The following is a 19,373-nucleotide window of genomic DNA, read 5'->3' as shown; positions in this document are numbered from 1 at the left end:
GTGGACCAGAGGCCCACAATGCCCCTGCTAGGTTCCACCGCGCCGCGCTGTTCTTACTGCTCTGCGATGTACCATCTCGAAGTCGATCCTTGTCTATGTCAAGTCTAGCAACTGCACTGGGCCAAACTGGGTAACATCTCCGTCCTAGATCTTATGCCTTCCCCATCATGGCCATAGCTGTTACCGGGACTTGGGGAAGGCCGGTTGATGTCTCCACTTGTGCGGACTGTACCCTATGCCTATTTTGGTTGGTCGTGAGAGAGTACTCCGTAGTACCAAACTTATCCTTAGAAACATTTCAAGGACGACGGCTGCAGCAAGAAGAAGAATGGAAGAGTGCGTGGGGCGCCAGGCTCGTATTGTCGTATACGTCGACCGCAGATACGTAGAATAGAATGTCCATTGGCAAAAAAGCTCGACGAGAGGCTTTTGAATTCTCAAAACCAGCATAGTCATTGAATGATGTTTCTGAAATGATCCATGTGTCAGATTCATTGTGCAAACAGTTAATTCGACCTAGAATCCAAAACATCAATCCGCCAGGCGGATAGCTGAGGGAAAAGAGACCCGCAATGCTCGAAACCGTAGACCCGCATGGTACTCAACTTGCCACAGCTCGATCTAATTCCACATGACAACTCTGGCCATGATCGGCATCTTTCAGGGTATCAGGCAGTCATTTACGGATACGCATCACATTACATATGTGGCTAGCGGGTTGCAAGTCAGCCTCATCTGAAAGGAAAGTACTACTAGTAGTACTGATCATATATCATGAAGCATACTCGGCTTCAAATCTACATACCATGCCAGAGCAACAAACAGTAATGGTATAGCATTGGAATCGAAGCGTTTTTCTTCTCTTCTCCGAGGGAAAGACTACAATTTCATAGCAATGTGCCGTACGACTGCGTGCAATTATGAATCTCCACGATCAGGTCCACCTTGGCCATGATCCGGCGGAAAAAAGGACCATCAGTTGAGATAGCTGAAAATCCGCTCAGGTCCACATACTAAGACCGGATCTCTATCACCCGGATCCGTTTTTAAAAATTGGCGGATTTGAGGATCAGACGATGCTTAAAGAAAAGGAACGTGTCAATTTAGTAAACCGATTGAATTTCATGGAACGGAGTCATGTAATCCAAGGAGGGTGCTACATAGGAAGCTCCCTTGTAAGGTCACGCACACAAGACCAATTATACTACGCCCTTCTTACGGCCGATAGATGACAGCACTGTTGGAATATAGGACGCGGATAATAGAACCTAATCTCTTCTAAAGGCCTGATACAGAATTTCACATACAATCTGCAGTACAGCAAAAACCGGAAAACAAGGGGTAGAAATTCAGTCCAATGCAAGATGCGGCTTCGTTACAGCGCGGTAAATAGAATCAAACTTCAGCTGAGATATCATCTTCAATGAGGTCAAAAGGTGTAGCAAACTAGCCATTCCAGGGGCTGACGCAGCCTCTCGAGGTGGCTTGAGACTTAAGCTGGCCATTGAAGTCTAATCAATAACAAACATGTTCCTCTATTTTTCACCATTGGTTGTCAGGCAAGAACATACCAGGAATACGAAGCAAAATCAATGTTGGAAGATGAAGAATTCTATAGTCAATTTACAATTGAAACCTGGACCTGAACCCGAGAGGTCAGGATCTTATATCCAGTAGATCAGCAGCAGCAGTCTCAAAAAATCTAAGCAAAAATCCAAGTTACGGAGACTCTTGCCATTTGCAAGACTATACTGGTCTACTGGAAATCAACATTGACTTGACTGTACTCTGTACGGAGTAGATAGTACGAAAAGCCACGAGCACAGCTCCAAAACACCACGCACCGGAGAGCATTACGCTCCGACACGGGGATCGGCCGATTCCAAGAGGTCCATCGGATACGACTGCCTCGACGCAAAACAATTGAAATTGAGTTGACGCCGGCCGTTTGAGAGAAAAGATGGTGGAATGGAAGAGATTGGGGGCGCAAATGTGGCTCCCCTTTTCCAGCTGGTCAACTAGTAGTAGCACTCCGTATGTACTCCGTGCTCCGTACGGAGACTGCTGGATAGGCGTCTTTGGACATTGCTGTCACGCAAACCCACATGGTGCTTTTGCACCCCTCATTACGGAGTAGCCCCCCCCTTCCCCCCCCTTCAAGGATTATGGAGGGGACGAGCGACCCATGCTGCCCCTAGCACAGGAGCTAGCGGGGGCGGCGCTGTGGGATCTGTCACTTGGCCCTCGAAAAATGCCGTGAGTGCCGGAGTGGCTGCCACGATGGGAGATCCCAACGGCGGAATATTGCCCAGGGGGGATGGCCTGGTTGCTGATCCTTTGGCTTTGGCTGGGTTTCCCGGGTTGCACTGCAGGATCCGCGGGTTTTCTGAGCCTTCCATTTCCAGTTCCATTGCCCCCTGTTAAGTTTGATGCATGTCGCGTGGCTCCGGGTGATTTGCCTCGGAGGGGGCGCTCTAGGCGCCGGGAGTTTGGAAGATGCATCAAGCATGTGATGAGACCTTGACCGGTGAGGTGGGTGCAATTTCACATCCTTGTCAGTCCTGCAAGTCCTGGGATTCCCAGCGATCTCAATGCGTGTCGCTGGATCGTTTGAGTTGGTTTCGTGGCGCTCCGTTCATCTCGCGCTATGCAGACGGGAGTATTGTGGGAACCTTGATCCAAAATTACACTTTTTTCTACTTTTTTCTCTCTTTTTTTTCTCATTTCTCTGTCTTTCGGGTTCTAAAAGTTCTGGACTGGGTGACCTTTAATTTGTGGCCCAGTTGCAATAATTTGAACTATGGATACGTTCTCTTGGCCCCATCCTCGGCATTGCCCGGCACTCAAGGGCACTCAAGCGCACTCGAGGTTGTTCTTTTGTTATTGGTCCAAGCTTAGACCGATAACCATCATCCATGGATGGTACGGAGCTAGTAGTACGGATATACGGAGTACATTGCCCAGATGTCTTAACTACAAGCTACCTGAGACCCCCGGGGGAGGGAGGTGAGTTCAAGATTGTTCAAGTTAGTCCCTTTCTCTAATTCCGTACATAATGTAAGTTTTCGATATATTTATAGTCATTAATCGTCAATGGCCGGGTGATATCCTTCCATCTTGGGAAACAATCTCCCGATAATTGGCAAATCCCTACCCTTCATTGCCAACGGCGGGTCGCTTCACCGAATCATTGTTTCTGGCCTTCCAATTCCTTCAGCACCATTCCGACACCCTCAATGACAGTGCCCCATTCTGTTTCATGGACACGGGTCGCAAAGGCATCGACGTCCTCGTCTCGACCCTTCTGGAAAGGAATCTCCTTGACCAGAATCGGCTTACCCATATCCACCTCGGAAATCACATCGTGAATCATGACGCCAGTCTTATCGATCTTTCCTTCAATCCATGCAGCATGAGCCCGTTCAATTGCATTCTAAACAAATCAATGTCAGAAATTAAGATCACCAAAGAAAAGAAAAAAAAAAGGCACCTTTAACCTAGCGGGGCGCCAAAAAAAAAAAGCTCTCGCTTGGGAGGTTACTCACCACTCCATTGAATTGACCAGGCAGCGCAGGATGCAAATTGATAATGCGAACATTCGCCTTCTCCAACGGCTCCAGGAACTGGGGGGGATAGGATGTGCATGAAACCGAGACAGATAACCAATTCCGGCCCATCGGCCAGAATCAGGCGCGCAAGCTCAGCATCGTATTCCTCCCGCGCAGCCTGAATGCCCTCCGTCGTCGCAGGGTGCTGCTTCTTGTACTTGACGAGATTGTGGTATAGTGTAGGGATGTTGGCCTTGCTAGCACGCTCGAGACCGAAGGCGTCCTTGCGATTCGAGAGCACGCGAACGAGGGTGGTGTTCAGCTGGCCCTCTGCGATTTTGTCGATCACAGCTTGAAGGTTGGAGCCATTGCCTGAAATCAGGACTGTGGCACGGATCGGGGCAGACATTGCGTGGATTCGATTGGTTTGTAGGAGGTTTCCTTGAAGCGAGTAGGTGTGGTTTGGTGGGATTTCGGTCGCGCGGGCTCGTCGTCGCGGTTCGGATGGGTTGTAAGATGTTCCGCGATTACCTACAATGGTTCCCCGTGGATTGTGAGGATTCGACCCGGTGATCGGATCAATTGGTGAGATTGTAGAATGAAAACTGCACAAATTGAAGAACAAAAAGTCGAGCCGGTGTCGGTGCTGGAGCTTCGCCGCGGGAATATTTTCGCTTACGTGATCGAGGGGCAGCGGGGCAGCGATCTACTAGTATAAGGGACAATAGTACTCCGTACTGGTACTACTTGTAGAATAACCTGAACAGCCTGGGAACTTGAACTTGAACATAAACTGTACAATTTGGTTGATAGACTATGCTGATGGTTGTGCAGGTCTCTTAGTCAATATATTCACTCTCGCAACTTGAACCTCCACTGGAACAAAGTTGTCCTAGATGACGATTCATGCCCGGGTAAGTACCAGCGCCAACAAGAAGCCATGAGAATACCAGGCTAAGAAAAATCCAGACAAGAACCAACCGAGACTTTGAAAGATAGCTATTTTCTAAACAAAGAGAAGGGACAGAAAAACGCGCCATCTCTTGGCCAAGAGAATAAATGGAAGACGCAAAAAGGTATGAAAAGCGCCCAAAAATGGCGCAACAAAGACAGAATGCCGGGGGAGATATCCATGAAGAAAACTCGTAAAGGCTCTAAGCAGACGCTGAATGCTAAAGTTCAATGAGGAGAGAGGTAAAAGCCCAAATGCCAACGGGGCGACTTTACAGCGAGGGTTGAAGACATAGCGCATTAGATGGCTGTGCCTGGGAATGCAGGAGGTGGTTCGGAGGTTGTTGGTTCTTCGCTATTGGAGGTTTCGTGGACGCCTTGGCCTCGACAGAGAGGGCATGAGTTTCGACCCGTGGTCAGCCACTGTCAGTTTGGTTAGCACTCAGGGACCCACGGCAAACACCAGGAGGATAGAAGATGTAAGAGCTCACCTGATCAATGCAGTCTCTATGGAAGACGTGTTTACATTTGTTCAGCTCACGAACCTCTTCGGCTACTTCGTAATCACTCAAGCAGATTAAGCAGCGCTCTCCATCGGAGATCTGAATGACGCCTGCACCACCCACTGACTCTGCGACCAAAGACCCACTGTACTCGACAAGACGGAAAAGACCACCTGCAGAATTAACATCGTCTTGACTTGCGACGGGAGGCTTGGCGGGACCCAAAAGAGACGACAGAAGAATCATGTCCTCGTATGTCGGGTTCTAAAAATTTCGATATTAGCAAAACCTCTCTCAAACAGGGATTAGTATAGACTTACATCAGTGAAGAGGCTCGGCGTTGTCAGAGCTGGATGGTTCTCGGATAGGTTGGTCCCGACCACGTAAATGAGCCAACTTCTGCCCCCGCTAGGGGGAGGCTGGTCAGGCTCAACCACGCCATTGCGGCGAACAGACCCTGACCCAAGAGCTCGATGACGGGCAAATTCGGAATCACTTCGTCGTCTTTGGCGAGCGGCATTCAGTGGAACAGCGTCTTCAGACGGTCCAGGGGAGGCTGCATGGATTGCCCTTCATGTAAATGAGGTAGAAGCGCAGGTGACAACGCAGATGCAGACGACGGTCTGCGGCTTGGGGTTGAAGTTCCAGAGGAGACGGCAGACAAGCCTTGTTCGGCAGGGGTGGAGGGTGGAGGATGAGGCCCAGGAGGACTTTCGGACATTGCGGATGGAGGGTAAACCGGATTCGCAGGTTGATGTCCAGCATCAGGCATTCTGCGTGAAGGATTAAGACCTGCTTGGCGCAAGAAATCCGGGACTCTGGGTGGTGGGACCCCTGCGAGGCCCCCAGGGCGTGGAGCAGGAATTCTCGGGTGGCCTTCTGTACCTTGTCCTAGATCACCTTGTGCATCCTGGGGCCGTGGAAGGAACGGCAACCCGAGTAGAGCATCGAGACCGGCGCTACCGGGGGCAGGTGGCCCCTGGTCACTGTTGGCACCGTTGCCCGACGGAACAGATCGAACACCAACCACAACCAGCGTGACAGTTCGTCCCTCGGCTCCTTCTGGTGTTTCGTCAGCAGTTACCCCATCGTTCGGGGACCTGCGATTCTCTAAGTTCTCTGGGGTTGACCCAAGAGGATTAGAGCCGCTGGGGGAATCTGAATTGGCAAATCGGAAGACTCGCAAGAAATTGACCGGAGGTGTTGGGCGATCATTTGGAGGTTGACTAGGTCCTTCTCCGCCAGCCGAAGAAGGTTGTTCTTGGGGGGGAGGTAGCATGTTGTAAGCTCTGTATGAAATTTTCAAGCGAACCGTCAAGTCCGTCATTGCCTAGGGCCTGTATGTTCGGCATAGCAGGGCCTGTGGTACCAGACAGTTGAGCAGCAATGGCAGCTGCCGCGAGTTGTAGGACTCTAGAAAGAGGGGTCTGTTCTTGTGGTCGCAATGTTCTGGATGGCCGTGCACGGATGAGGCTAGGAAGTCGACGCATTCCCATGATGCCAGCGTTCGGCTGATCGGAAGCGGGCAGGCCTGCAGTGAATGAAGGTGGCTCCATTCCGCCAATATCGGGTGATGGCTCCCCAATTGATTCTCTCCAGTCCAAGCGGGTGTCCATTTCATGCGGTAATGGTTCATTAAGCAGATGCGGCGGGTATTCATGAGGTGGAGATATCTCAGAGTGTGGCTGGCCAAACATGTGAGATATTGGCGTCGATATCGAATGGCGCACACGATTGAGACGTGCGCTTCGTCGCCAAGAAGCCCGATTGGGCTCAGAGAGTCGCCGCTCGTTATTGGGGGCATCAGAGGTGCCCGATGAGTCCTCGCGCGAGGGAATGAAGTAAGGCCCTCTAGTAGACCTCCGGCGAGTCACTCCTCTTGATCCCAGCGCACTAAAGGGGCTAAAACGACCACTGCTGTGGCCTGTTTCGGACCTCGGGGGTGTTCTCGACACTAGTCCATGGCGGTGTGCATGGCCTTCTGCAGGCGTCTCTTCTTGGCTATTTAGAAGCCCACGAATAACCGAGTTGGGCAGGAATCTAGATCCCAGCCTGGACATGGTAGATTGTCTTCTTATCATCCGAGCAATGGCCGCGGAACGGTAAGCCCGTTCATCAGCATCTTGAAGTTCGGTATTTCCTTCTTCCTCGATACTCCGCATCTGATGTGGACTTCCTCCGGAATAAAGTGTAGGTTGTTGCCAGGTCTCCGTAGATTCGTTCGCTTCACCCGAACCTGTTTCTTGTCCATGAGAGCGAGACATCCCCTCTCCACTCGAGGATTCGGCCTGCCCGTTCTGGTCAACTGGTTGTCGATTGTTCATATCTTCATTCCTCGCACTATCTTCGCGCTGTAGCGAGTGAGGTGTCAAGTAATCCGGGTAGACGATGTCGGGGGGGATCTCGAGCCGTAGAAGAAGACTGTCCCATAGTAGCAGGTCGCTGATGACAGTAGAGTATGTGCAATGTCAAAGACTGTCGACTGCCATAGGTATTCCTGAGCAACTTATGATGATCGTCTCGTGTTTGTCAAAGGTGTATCCCTTCACCGTTGAGTTATTCCGGTCTGGTGGAGAGTTTGTTTGGCGTTTTCCGGGCGTAGTTGACGAAATATATGATTCGGAGACGCTCGGCAGGCAGGTCGGAGTCGGACTAGGCGGAGTGAACGATAATAACCGAGGGATGAAAGAGCGTTGAAACAAAGCAACAAGGAATCGGCGAGGCGGTAAAAGGTGAACTTCAATGGACACCAGATATGTGATATGTGCTATGTGAGACAAGTTGACTGTCCAACACGAAGTATTGCGACCGGTAAGGTCGACTTGTCTGACAAATCCACGCCCTCACGTACCCAAGATAACCCACCGATGCGAGGCGATAGAGAGGGTGTAGTCCGGCGAACTCCGCGACGACGCCCAGGGGACGTGGATCGAACAAACGGGCACCGAGTGAAAGGAGGAAGAGGTGAGAGGAGGAGGAGGAGGAGAAGGAGGAGGAGGAGGAGGGGGGAGAAGGCGAAACAGGAGGTAAGGGGAGAGAGTCCAGTCCAACGTGGAAGGATGGGGTTGATAGCGCGATCGCCGATAAGTGTTGTGTTTGTTATGTTTGCTTCGAGGGTGGCTTTTTAGCTTCTCGGCAACTTTTTGGTTTGCGCCTTTCAACACCGGACCCTCGCCACTCCACCTCGAATCGAATCGAATCGAATCGAATCGATCTCTGTGGATTTCTTGGATTTCTTGGTGCTTGATGGAACTCGCCTCCTTCTGAGTATATGGCGCCTGTCGTGTCGGCCTCGTCTTTTGCCTTGCCACTGCCCCGCTGGCTGCAGCCGACAAGCCCTCGAGTTGCCCAATATGATCGTCGCAAACGCAGGAGGCAGACAAACCCATGGAGTGATGGCGAAGAGATCGATGGAGATATCACAGATGCTACAGATGCCACCTCCATGAGGGACTCGGTCCCTGCTGGACCGCCCCTGGTTCTCACGCCGAATGAATCACATCAATATCGAATCGCCGGTCTCCCTTTTGATCAAGAATTACCACAAGGGCGTTTCCCCCATGCCCCGCCCAAGAAGGATGGATACAGTAGAGGTAGACTACCGACTCAGCTATCTCATGACCTAGCCACGATGTCGACTCCTTTATACCCTCCTCAATCACCCGCGCATGCTGGTAGCCTTCGACTGCAGCACTTAGCGGCATTGACCACGATCCTACATCGATGTCTGCTCCAGGGAGACTTTACTCGAGCTGGAAGGGCATGGGGGCTTATCATGCGAGAGCAGTTTAGAGGAAAGCCGGCAGATGCCCGACTGGAAACTCGATGGGGTATTGGTGCTGAGATTCTGCTCCGGCGAGATCAGCAACCAGCCCCGTCAATTGGTCACATTGCGCCTACAGATGCAGCCACCGGTGGCCGAACGCCTCTACCATTTACCCACAAGGGCTTTGCAGAGGCAAAAGAGTACTATGAGCGGCTGATACTGAACCATCCCTACCTGAAAACTAATCCGCATTCGATCTCCGCCTTGCACTTTTACCCTGCCATGTTTGGCTTGTGGGTCTACGTCGCCCAAGAGGAAAGCCAGTTTGAAAGGGATAGAATCGATGACGAAGAGTCCGATGAACTTTCCGATGAGGACTTAATAGACCAATATGGGGAACATCGCGAGTCAAACAGGAAGCAGGCACTTGTTGCAAAGGTTCGTGGACAAGAACTAGAACAAGCTCAGCAAATTGCAACTCGCATTGACTCGCTCCTCGGATCGCCTCCATACTCTGATTCCCCGGAAATTCTCGAGCTTCGAGGCATGGTATCACTCTGGATTGGCGATTTGCTTGCTCTTTCACTGGCGAAACCCCCTCCCGAATTCCTAGATGAATATGGCTATGATGCAATGGATACGGATGGAACGGATGAACCATTTGAAGTTAGACGCGAACAAACGCTTGCTATGGAGCAGCGCAAAGTCGAAATACAAAAGTCAGAAGAGTTTCTGGAAAAGGCGAGGAAGCGCAGACGGGGTGTATCATACAATATGGAACATCTCCATATTGAAAGTCCATCAGCTCCAACATCTCCCTCGCCCCTATATTGAAAACCAGACTCGATGCTTAGACCTAACTGATATCAGATGTTGGACTGGCTTGATGTCAACGCTCCTCCAAAATGATACGTATTAGTAACAATGAACATTTCGAATAGTAATAAGATAATGAGAGGCGCTAAGACTTCAATATATGCTCGAAAAGAATAAACCATTAATTTACTGTAGAATACATAATATAAGGACTGTTTGACTTTATTTTTGCCACTGCTTCGAGGGGCCCCTGTTGCACGTGACCACGCGAGATGACCGCGTCGGACAGCCTTGACAAACACGAATTCCTCACCATCTCAAGGCTAGGTGGGAGTGGGATTACAGAAGCCCAATCTGTCTTCCCTGTTTTCAACCAACATTCCCCAGGCGCAGTAAGTTGATTCGCCATGGGGGTGGGCGATTATATCCACTCCAGAGAAGCTGGGCAGCCTCGTGCTCCTGCCGACTTAGGTCCATTGCAGCGCAAACTACGGGCCGAACAGGCTAAGGTCGGGTTGCCAACCTCATACCTGGATGCACCGAATTCAAACAACAGTGCTGTGCCGCGGTCTTTCCAGCCATTGAATGCGCCCCCTGACCAAGCTAGGCCATCTTCCGAGAACCTGCATCCCCAAAATGGAGAGCAAAAAGACCCATTTGATACCGATGTCGAGGGCGTGGATGATTCGACCATTGCTGGTACCAGTGTTTTTGGCTATGAAGATAGCCCGCAACAACCACAGCCAGCATCAAATGCAAATGTTGATGAGACAATAACCTCGCCGCGGCCATCTTACTTGCCTCGGCCAGCTCGTGGGCAACGAAACTCCTGGTATGGAGGAGGCCTTGGCCTCGGTGATCAACTTATGAAGAAAGCCGGATTCGATACTGATGATGCTGGAGATACGACCAGCCAGGCAACATCATCTACTGGAGGCGATGACGAGAAGAGCGAAGAGCCCAATACCAAGCCTTTGCCGTGGCAGGCGTCGCATAAGCACCGCTCAACAGAAGAGCCATTAAGCAAACGCCTTGAAAACTTTTGGTCTGCAAGCAGAAAATCTTCGGCAAAGCCAATGGGTATGGTGACAACAGAGCCGCCACAATCACCCGGCCATGAGAACATTGCTTCTGAAACTCAAGCACCGGCACGGAAATTGGGCCACATGCTTCCTCCTACCTCAGCTAGGAAGATTATCTTGCCTCATAGCATGTCAGGAACCGGAACACCGAGGACAAGAACACGTTTCAGCCCTCCGAAGCAATCACTGTTTGATCGTCTGGATATCTCGCCAACCCGCCATGGTTCCGAGCCGCCTCCCGAAACTGGACGGACCATCAGCATGACGGCTTTCCAGGAGCCAGACCATAGTGAAGAAGGGAGCCTTCATGATCTAGATGAAACCATTCGTATCGGTAGCAGCCGAGCTAGCGAACATTCGGTCCATCTCTTCGATATGACCAACTTTAGCGACTTGGACCGCGATGGCGATGACGAAGACTTGTTGCGCGACCCTTTTCTATCACGCTCTACTGCCAAGCGTGAGCGACGAAACACAGTCATTCGCACGAACAACAAACGCCAACTAGAAGGAGACTATCCCCCACAAGTGCTCTATCAAAAATCCTTTACCGAGCTACAGGCAGAGCCTTTTGAGAAGGCTCCAACCCCGACGCCTCCTCCAGTGAAATCTCCACCACTGCCTCCTAACCCTGCCCTTCTTACCAGCATGCAATCACCCAATGGAGCCGCCTCTCAGGTTCTGAGCCTGTCAGACCAAGATCGCCAGACATATCTGTCTCGTATGTCTGTCGATGAATGGGAGGATTGTGGCGACCAGCTCATTGATCGGTTTAGTCATCTGCTCACTGAGATGAAGCAGTTGCGCCGGGCTCGCCGACGCACGGCTGCAGTGTTCGAGAACGAGGTTCTACGCCGCCATGACCAGATCGAAAACCAGGATTCAGAGCTCTCGATGAAACTGAACGAAATGAGATCCGGCGGTGTTGAGGTTCTGCGCGGACGAAGCTCATGAGCTGATGAACTTCTTCTTTTCTTGCCTTTTCTAGGCCTCCCCCTTCTCCCACCTCCTTCTCTGTGCCAAATTCTGGTGTCCTTCTTATTTTGTTTCGAGATGCATCACCTACGATATCCATGGAGACCTCCAAATCCCGATCACGGATCGGGACATTTCATTTCTGGCCATACTCAATACCCTATCCCTAGCACTTCTCAGCTATCTTGGTAACTATTAATATTTTTATTTACGCGAAGAGCATGTTCCATGACGATGTGGTCATTATCCGAAACAAATATTGATCTAATAAAGAATGTATGATATGCACAATCGCACAGCCTAATTGCGCAAGCTATGCCATCTAAAATCCACATACAAGATCCCAGTAAAAATCAACAAACTCCAAAAACACCATGACGACACATAAATGCAAGAGAGTCGCGCCAAAAGAATGTGAAAACAAGATGATCGTTTGGTGTATAGAGTTATCAAGATGCTGGGCCGGCCTTGGAAAGTGCAGCAGCGAGTCGCTTGTAATCCTCCAATAGAAGAGCAACATCCCCAAGGCGGAGATCACTTGCATTTTGAGTTTCTAGAAATCGTTGAATAGGAGGTTCCACCCTCGCTGACGACACGTGGAGAGAGCTTGCGCCACTACTATTTACCTCTGCCGAAGCAGGGGAAGTTTTGACCCGGTTCAATGCTGCGGGGGATACTGACCGGCCAGTAGGAGTTTCGGGTCCAGCACGACCGAACCCCCCTAATCATACCAGGAAAATGGTTGAGGGGATTCAGTGTATTGCCAAAATTCCTCATTGATTCCAAGGGGTTGGGACTAGCCGCCGCCGATGGCGTTTGGACGTTTTCGTTATAAATGGATTTCTTGCTGCTCGCTTGAGTCCTTGCACTATCGGTGCTGCGGTCTCGAGGTGTTCGGCCACCACTAGCAGTTTCTGCATCCCTAGCACTCGGACGCAACTGCGAATTCTGTTCGCTAGAAAGAGCATTGATTGTGGCCACCTCCTCCGGCGTGAGACTCTTGCTCGCGGCAGTCTCGGCAACAAATCGTCGAGCATCGGCTAGCGTCTTTGGCAACAGGGTTCCAGTTCCCGGTGAACTGGACCCTTGATTTGTTTGGAGCTCTTTGAGACGCCCGAAGAGGAAGTTAAAACTGTTGTCTAAAGACGCGCCAATGTTTTTTAGACTTTGGTCGGCCGTGTTTCGAACAGCGTCGTTGGCTGCTTCAAGGACCTTGGTGGGAGGCTGGAAGAGATTACTCAGTCGACGCTGTTGCGGAGTTACAGAAGGGCGAGGTCGAGGTAGAGTAGAAGCTGACTCTTTGACTTCCGGTTTAGCGATCTCAGGCGAAGCAGATACTGTGGTCACGGAAGAAGTTGTTGCTTCTTTTGTTGGTCGAAGAGGATCAACTCGCTCTGAAGAAGGAGTTGTAGATATACTGGGTGTCTTAGGTGGTCCTTCTTGTGGTTCATCTGCGCGTAGACTCGACAGTTCAACGTCTTCCAAAAAGCTGATCGCGGCTTCAAGATTAGTCAAGCAATAAGCAGTTTCGCCATCGATCTTAGTTGAAGATCTAAACCGCTGAATGAAAAGGAGGTTGCTGATAATATTTATCCCTTCGGGCGGGCATGTAACAAGTGTGTAGATCAAAGTGGGCAAAATTTCATCTGCCGATGAAGTAGACGGTAGCAGCTTTGTTAAAGCATCAACAATAGCTTTGTGGGCAGCTGCGAGTTGTTGTAATTTACCGAGAGGATAGTGCTGGTCATTCATATTCGCAAGACATTCTCGAGCCTGGGCGAGGCAGTCATTTGCTTCTTGCTGTTTCTCATCGGCAATCGTCGACATATCAAGGTCGATACCGAGGTCTTTCAAATCGATACCCACTAAGAGCAAAGCCGCGGTCTTTGAACGCAACTTCTCATCCCGGACGTCATCCAAGGTTGTTTTGTGCCTCCAGACTTTATCATAAACAAGCTCACACACTCTACGCTCGGCAGCTTCTTCAAGTGCAGCTCGTTTCAGCTCCAGAGCTTTGCGTGCTTTTCGTCTCCCCGCAACCTCTTCCGCAGTCAACATTTGCCGACCAGACCCACCTCGAACATCTTCTTGAGACGGTTTACTTCCTAGCTTCAAGAATGCACCTCCTCGCGACTTCGACTGTACTTGGGGTGTTGGATCGCGGTTGATGCGAGATGCAAGCGCTGAGATATGGGTAGCGATGTGTGACTCCGAACGGCTGTAAAAGACTTGGAATAGTGAGGATATTTTGTCGATTGTGGGAGGCGAGTTATGGACTTTGGCACTGAGGGAGTTGATGAATCTATTGAGGTTAGCTATCACGCATGCGCATGTAGCGAAGGATTACATAGATAGTCTGCGAACGTACCGGTCCGTTAAGCTAACCAGTTCAATGGGAAGCTCTTCGGAAGGATCTTTCAAGCTTCGCGAGAGCACAAAGCCTTCATCCCCGTGCCCATCCCCCTCGCCACTCGACTCAGCAGAGCCTCGTCGCTCGAACACATCGGGACCCTTTGCCTGCCCCTCGATATCGATCGCCGATGTTAACGGCTGGGCCGGGACGTTTGTTGAGTCTGTCGTTGGGTTCGATCCGGAAGGGTGGGTGTCTGTATTCTCCATTCTGGTGAACGAGCGCGTCGAAGTCAAGTGTTGGCCAGGGCCATCGCCAGAGGGGCCAGACATGAGCAAGCTGGGTCTACGAGGCACTAAATCGTAAGTGACTCCGCCAGGTCCAGCTGATAGGCTCACGCAGATCGACGTCCGAGCTCCGCAAGTTGAGACCAGCTGCAGGCAGAAAGTCAAAGAAGCCCCGCCAGATCATGCAAATCCTTGACAATTTCGCAGAAATCAGCTGCTCGTGACAAGACTCACCCACGCGGCCAGAAAAAACGCTCCGGAATCTGTCGCAAGTGGACCGTGACGAGCAGCTCCACGTGTAACATACCAAAGGCAACGTCACGGGAACCTTACATAACCGACTTCCATGTTGACAGCTGCGACAACTTGCTGGGCTCAACACTTTCGAAATTCGGGGTAGATCTCAGGTGAGTCTGAAATACAAAATTGAAAGAGAATCTCCTCCAGCAGTTCTATCGGTCTCCTCGTCAAGTCAGTTGCCTTTTACTCGCCTTCAAAAACCTCGTCCAGTCTATACGTCCCTACTTATCCACCAGACTGGATGCAACGAGAGATTCAACGAGACTCAAGGTTCTCAGTTTCACAGAATCAATCGCAGCGTTCGTAGGCCTATTAATGACCAGCGTTGCTCACGCTGCCTCATTTTAGATGGCTCGTGCATGGATCGAGCGCTCTTGCGGGTGTCACTTAGGATTGTCTCTACTTGGATCCTGCCTAGTCAGCCCGGTATGGTATCATTATTCGCTCTCAAAAACAATATCTTAGGTACTTTGTCTATTTTGATTTGAATACGTTTGTGGAATATTGAAGACCACTGGATAACCGATTGTATGTGAGCTTGAACCTCGTGATATTTTTAAGTTGTCGTATCTATCTCTCTATAGATTCAATGAACAGAACTGTATATACCTTATTACTGCCCAGGAGATGTCCGAGGCATCCGTGCAAAACGGTACTCCGTAGCATCATTCGGGATCACTCCTAAAATGCAGCAGGGCTAGGTAGCGTGGCAGGGGTGTTCTTGCGAGGGCTGCTCTGGACCAAATGCTCGAATGATGCAGCATCATCAACACGAGGGGTGAATGGCTCAAAATCCCAAAGATAACCAAGGGTACGTAGAAGGGAGCTGGCCGAGTATGAGACAGTCTTACCATCGTTGCTCGTGCCCTTCTGCTCAACAAATCCCTGGCCAACCCAGGGGGAGATAAGAAGAGTCGGAATACGGCCTCCCAGGCGGTTAAATTCATAAGTATACTCTTCTCCATTTGCAGCCTTCTCAGTGTAGGTCAGATCATCGGGGCGGGTTGCAAGAGGAGGAGGGACATGATCGTGGAATCCACCAGTCTCGTCAAAGGTGAGAATGAAAAGAGTCTCCTTCCACTGGGGGCCGGAACGAAGAGACTCATAGACCTTTTTGATGAAAGCCTCGCCATCTGAAATCAAACCACTGTCGTGCATAGAGGTGGTTCCAACGCCACAGCACGAAGGGTTCAGGTAGGAAAATTCAGGTAACGCTCCCTTGGCGGCATCGGTGTAGAATTGAGTGATTGGCACAACCTTGTCGGTGTTGTTGCTGGATTTAGTCCATGAGAACCACTCGGCTTCAGGGCCGGTACCACCAGCCGTGTCCCAGTAGTTGAGCCAAGTGTGGTTGGTCTCTCCTAACTGCTGGAAAATCGAGCGCTGATCGAAGGCATAGGTTCCGAAGCTATCATCGTTCTTTCCATGGCCACCAGACGTACCGGCGACAAGGGCAAAACGATTGGGGCAGGTAGGCTATATGAAAAACCGGGTCAATTTGTGTCCAGCCATAAGGCTAATTCTTTTTGTTGTGTGCTTTACTTACGCCTGCAATATCGGAGTGCCAGTGGTTGAATGTCAGATAATTCTTGACCAGGGAGGTTAAAACAGGAACTTGATCCTCGGTGTAGTAATTCATGACCTGGTGAGCCAAAACAGATTTGTTGGCAGAAGAGCCATAGTTATGAATCTGCTCGTGGATAAACCCCTTGTTGTTGGGGTGCAACTTTCCCTCAGCAATCAAATAATTGTCCGGGGTCCAGTTACTATAGAACTCCATGGTATTGCCAGTGACTGCGTGACTGGGGTCATCGGTAACAGAGTCATAATCTCTGGCCTCGGTACAATGATGCCCTTGGGAAGGATCAGTCACATTGTACGGGTTGCAGAAAGGCCCGTTGTTGATCGGGTTCTCTAGGCCCTTGATCGTCTGACCACCAAGGAGGTTGTCAAGCGAGCGGTTTTCCATGCAGAGAACAACAACATTCTTAATCTTGGACTTGAGATTATGGATTGAGGAAGTCGAATGAGCTTGATGAGGGTTGGAAGGAATGGCTGACGCCGCAGCCGCGAAAGCCAAAAGGCCGACAAGTGCGCTAGCGTGCATTTTGATAATGTCGCGAAATCAGTTGTTTTGTATCTCTCAATATTTTACGCACGAGATGATATTTCGTCCTTTTTATAATGAGGTACTACTAGTACGATCTGACTTTGAATCGGGACATAGAGAGACTTGCTGGGCATACTACTAGGCCCACGTGGGCATCATCGTATTTACCCGGAATAAATATCCAAACGAGCTTCATTTCGATCTTGAACCTTCTTGGTTGTTCATCGAATACTCCGGACTCCGGACCCAAAGCAAACACGACTATAACTATCTATCATCTCCAATGGCATGAACTAAAGTGCCCACGAGGGGCTTGATGGAGTATAATAGAATGTCGGATGTCGGCTACAACTTGAAGCTAAGCGCTAGTTCCGGCAAGAAATATGCTCCAGATCACCCCCAACAAAATAGTACTGATTATTACTATCAAATGATCCAATTTCTTACTACGTGCCGGTGACTACTCAATCGTTAGAAAGAATTCTTTTCCGAAAAATCCAAAGAAGTAGAATAGACCTATATGTCTCTATATTCACCAAAAGAGACTTGAAGCTGTTCCAGCCCTGGAGAGCATTTGATTACCCAGGTGGAATAATTGTTAAAATCAAGCAATTGCCGAGAAGAACCTGACGGCTCTGGCCGCTACTAAAACGAACTAGGCAGTTGCTTAGCTTTCGTCGCCATAACTTAAGGTAACGTCAGGAACACCTCGTGGCATTTCGACGCACGATGATTGGCTCAAACGGAACATCTAATTTCGACAAAATATTTATCTTCGAGTCAGAACACAACATGAAACTTGAATTCTTTTACAGACGAGCTGAGGGAGCCATATTAGCTTCAGTGGCAGTCTCAATACGAGCCCCGAGGTCTTCACACGGGCGAACATTTCGTAAGTGGCTTTGCGCACACGCTCATGGGCACCGCACAGATGACCCGAGATGTTCTTCACGAAATTCTCTTGTTGACCAGGCTAGAGACCAAGGACCCTGCCAGAGATTGTTGGCCTCCACGTAGTCCTCTCTGGTTACGAGGGTTTGCTCGGCAAAAACGACGCCTGTTCACTTCTCATGCTCCTGGCTGGCCTTCACAGGCTGGTAGGTCAATTGACGGAAGGTGGATGGGTAGTTCGGGTTCGCGCCGTAGTTTCCGTGGGCGTTCATATAGCCATCGCGATCCGTAGGCTGAATGACTTGAGAGGACAGTTGACAGATATTTGTTCATAGTTGTCGCCCAGACGATGGCGGCGGGTTTCAGGGTAGGAGAATAGACGCGATTGCAGGACAGGGTCGGCAGAGGGCTCGGCACGGGGAACCATATGCGAGGGAGAGAATGCGGCCTGCTCAATCTCGGCGAAGTAGTTCTGCGGGTTCTTGTTTAGGGTGAAGCGGCCGAAGCGACGGAGCGACACCACACTCTGCGGCCACACCTTCATCAGATCAAAAACGCTTCAGCGGAACTTCTCTGCCTGTTCTGGGCTGAGGACTTGTGCGTAGCAGGTCCAGGATGGGCTCTCGCCCGCTCAATGGCGCTGAAAAGGTCCTGGGTCGGCCAGTTGGAGTTCTCGGCGGAGATTTTAGTGGGTTCCTCGCTGGTGAGGGTTTAATTGCCCTGATCAGTTTTGCAATGAATTTGCACGTAGTTGAAGGTGCCGTCAGGCTTGATCCACTTGTAGGTGTGGCCAGAATAGGCATTCATGTGGCGATACGAGTATGGGGTACCCCGGTCACTGAATAGGTGCATAACTTGGTGGACTGCCTCGACTAACGAAGATTATGGATGTGCACCGAAGCATTGGTACTATATCTTAGCCCGGTTATTGGCGACCAGGGAAGCAAGACTATGGGTATCAATCATGAATTAGTATTTCGAGAATAGATAGGAAACAACTCAGAAAAGAAATCAAGTCATGAATGCGTTTTGATTTTGAACCTAATCCTCAGGTTTAGCCAGAACGATTTCCAGCGCAATTCGTCTAAAGAAGTTTTTTTGTCATACTTCACTGATCCCCAGTCTTTTTTCCTTCTCCCGCGCCTGTGCGCTGTGATTCGGGATAGGCACCCACGGCCTTGTTGACAGACTGACCTAGGCCCTTGGTTGCATTTCCAAGTCCCTCAGTAGCACCGCCCACGGTTTGTCCAAGACCCTGAGTTGCACCCCCCGCGGCACCCCCTAGACCACTAAGTGTATTCCCCACTGTGTTGGTAGTGCCGTTGGCCGTCTTCCCGACAGCCTCGCCGAGACCGCCGAAGAAGCTTTCTATTTAGGAAGCAGATTGTTAGTCGGTATCAAAGGAGGACAGGGTTGAAAGTATCACGGGAATACCACGGGTATGGTAATCTTTGGACTTTTGTTTTAGAAAGGCGAGGGGATGTCACGTACCGTTGTTCTGGCTATTGTTGGATGACATGATGAGAAATAAGTGTAGAGTAGCGCGAGAACTAAGTCAACGGTGTCACTTAATTTTGGTATCCGATAAATTGTAAGAGAAAAAAAAAATGTTACTTCGGATTTCTTTTTTAATTGAGTGTGGCTGCTCTGGCGAATATGATATCATCTTGACTTCCTTGCTTCACGGCAAACGCCATGGGGCGACAGCACTGATCGAAGTTCGAAGAACACTCGTAATGTATACAAACGCAGCAAGAGTCTTAGTGACTCATCGTGATCCAATCTCAAGCCTTA

At 50.2% G+C, this 19,373-nt stretch overlaps 8 protein-coding genes across 8 annotated transcripts; 2 read left to right on the top strand and 6 right to left on the bottom strand.

Annotated features, from left to right (window-relative positions):
* Positions 1–3,187: 3,187 nt before the first annotated feature.
* Positions 3,188–3,957, bottom strand: N7481_011392 (phosphoribosylglycinamide formyltransferase; the record flags this gene model as incomplete). The annotated part of the gene is made up of 3 exons (XM_057270611.1): positions 3,188–3,433; positions 3,546–3,623; positions 3,664–3,957. The coding sequence occupies 3 exons, from the start codon at positions 3,955–3,957 to the stop codon at positions 3,188–3,190; spliced, it is 618 nt and encodes a 205-aa protein (XP_057117785.1).
* An 842-nt stretch (positions 3,958–4,799) lies between these two features.
* On the bottom strand, positions 4,800–7,326 carry N7481_011391 (RING-H2 finger protein; the record flags this gene model as incomplete). The annotated part of the gene is made up of 5 exons (XM_057270610.1): positions 4,800–4,922; positions 4,991–5,266; positions 5,323–5,572; positions 5,620–6,262; positions 6,315–7,326. The coding sequence occupies 5 exons, from the start codon at positions 7,324–7,326 to the stop codon at positions 4,800–4,802; spliced, it is 2,304 nt and encodes a 767-aa protein (XP_057117784.1).
* A 947-nt stretch (positions 7,327–8,273) lies between these two features.
* N7481_011390 (uncharacterized protein) lies at positions 8,274–9,602 on the top strand (the record flags this gene model as incomplete). Its single annotated transcript, XM_057270609.1, has 1 exon — positions 8,274–9,602. One exon carries the CDS (start codon positions 8,274–8,276, stop codon positions 9,600–9,602), a length of 1,329 nt encoding a protein of 442 aa, XP_057117783.1.
* Positions 9,603–9,991: 389 nt separating this feature from the next.
* Positions 9,992–11,620, top strand: N7481_011389 (uncharacterized protein; the record flags this gene model as incomplete). Its single annotated transcript, XM_057270608.1, has 1 exon — positions 9,992–11,620. The coding sequence occupies one exon, from the start codon at positions 9,992–9,994 to the stop codon at positions 11,618–11,620; it is 1,629 nt and encodes a 542-aa protein (XP_057117782.1).
* Positions 11,621–12,090: 470 nt separating this feature from the next.
* On the bottom strand, positions 12,091–14,323 carry N7481_011388 (Vacuolar sorting protein 9 subgroup; the record flags this gene model as incomplete). Its single annotated transcript, XM_057270607.1, has 3 exons — positions 12,091–12,362; positions 12,439–13,943; positions 14,010–14,323. 3 exons carry the CDS (start codon positions 14,321–14,323, stop codon positions 12,091–12,093), a joined length of 2,091 nt encoding a protein of 696 aa, XP_057117781.1.
* Positions 14,324–15,259: 936 nt separating this feature from the next.
* On the bottom strand, positions 15,260–16,685 carry N7481_011387 (Phosphoesterase; the record flags this gene model as incomplete). Its single annotated transcript, XM_057270606.1, has 2 exons — positions 15,260–16,054; positions 16,125–16,685. 2 exons carry the CDS (start codon positions 16,683–16,685, stop codon positions 15,260–15,262), a joined length of 1,356 nt encoding a protein of 451 aa, XP_057117780.1.
* Positions 16,686–17,847: 1,162 nt separating this feature from the next.
* On the bottom strand, positions 17,848–18,123 carry N7481_011386 (uncharacterized protein; the record flags this gene model as incomplete). The annotated part of the gene is made up of 1 exon (XM_057270605.1): positions 17,848–18,123. One exon carries the CDS (start codon positions 18,121–18,123, stop codon positions 17,848–17,850), a length of 276 nt encoding a protein of 91 aa, XP_057117779.1.
* Positions 18,124–18,687: 564 nt separating this feature from the next.
* On the bottom strand, positions 18,688–19,098 carry N7481_011385 (uncharacterized protein; the record flags this gene model as incomplete). Its single annotated transcript, XM_057270604.1, has 2 exons — positions 18,688–18,947; positions 19,071–19,098. 2 exons carry the CDS (start codon positions 19,096–19,098, stop codon positions 18,688–18,690), a joined length of 288 nt encoding a protein of 95 aa, XP_057117778.1.
* Between the last annotated feature and the right edge of the window lie 275 nt (positions 19,099–19,373).

This window comes from Penicillium waksmanii (assembly GCF_028829765.1).
Source record: "Penicillium waksmanii strain IBT 27052 chromosome Unknown utg000009l:1.0-4314994.0:1.0-4318279.0, whole genome shotgun sequence".
Lineage (NCBI taxonomy): Eukaryota > Fungi > Ascomycota > Eurotiomycetes > Eurotiales > Aspergillaceae > Penicillium > Penicillium waksmanii.
This window is presented reverse-complemented; position numbering and strand designations above follow the sequence as displayed.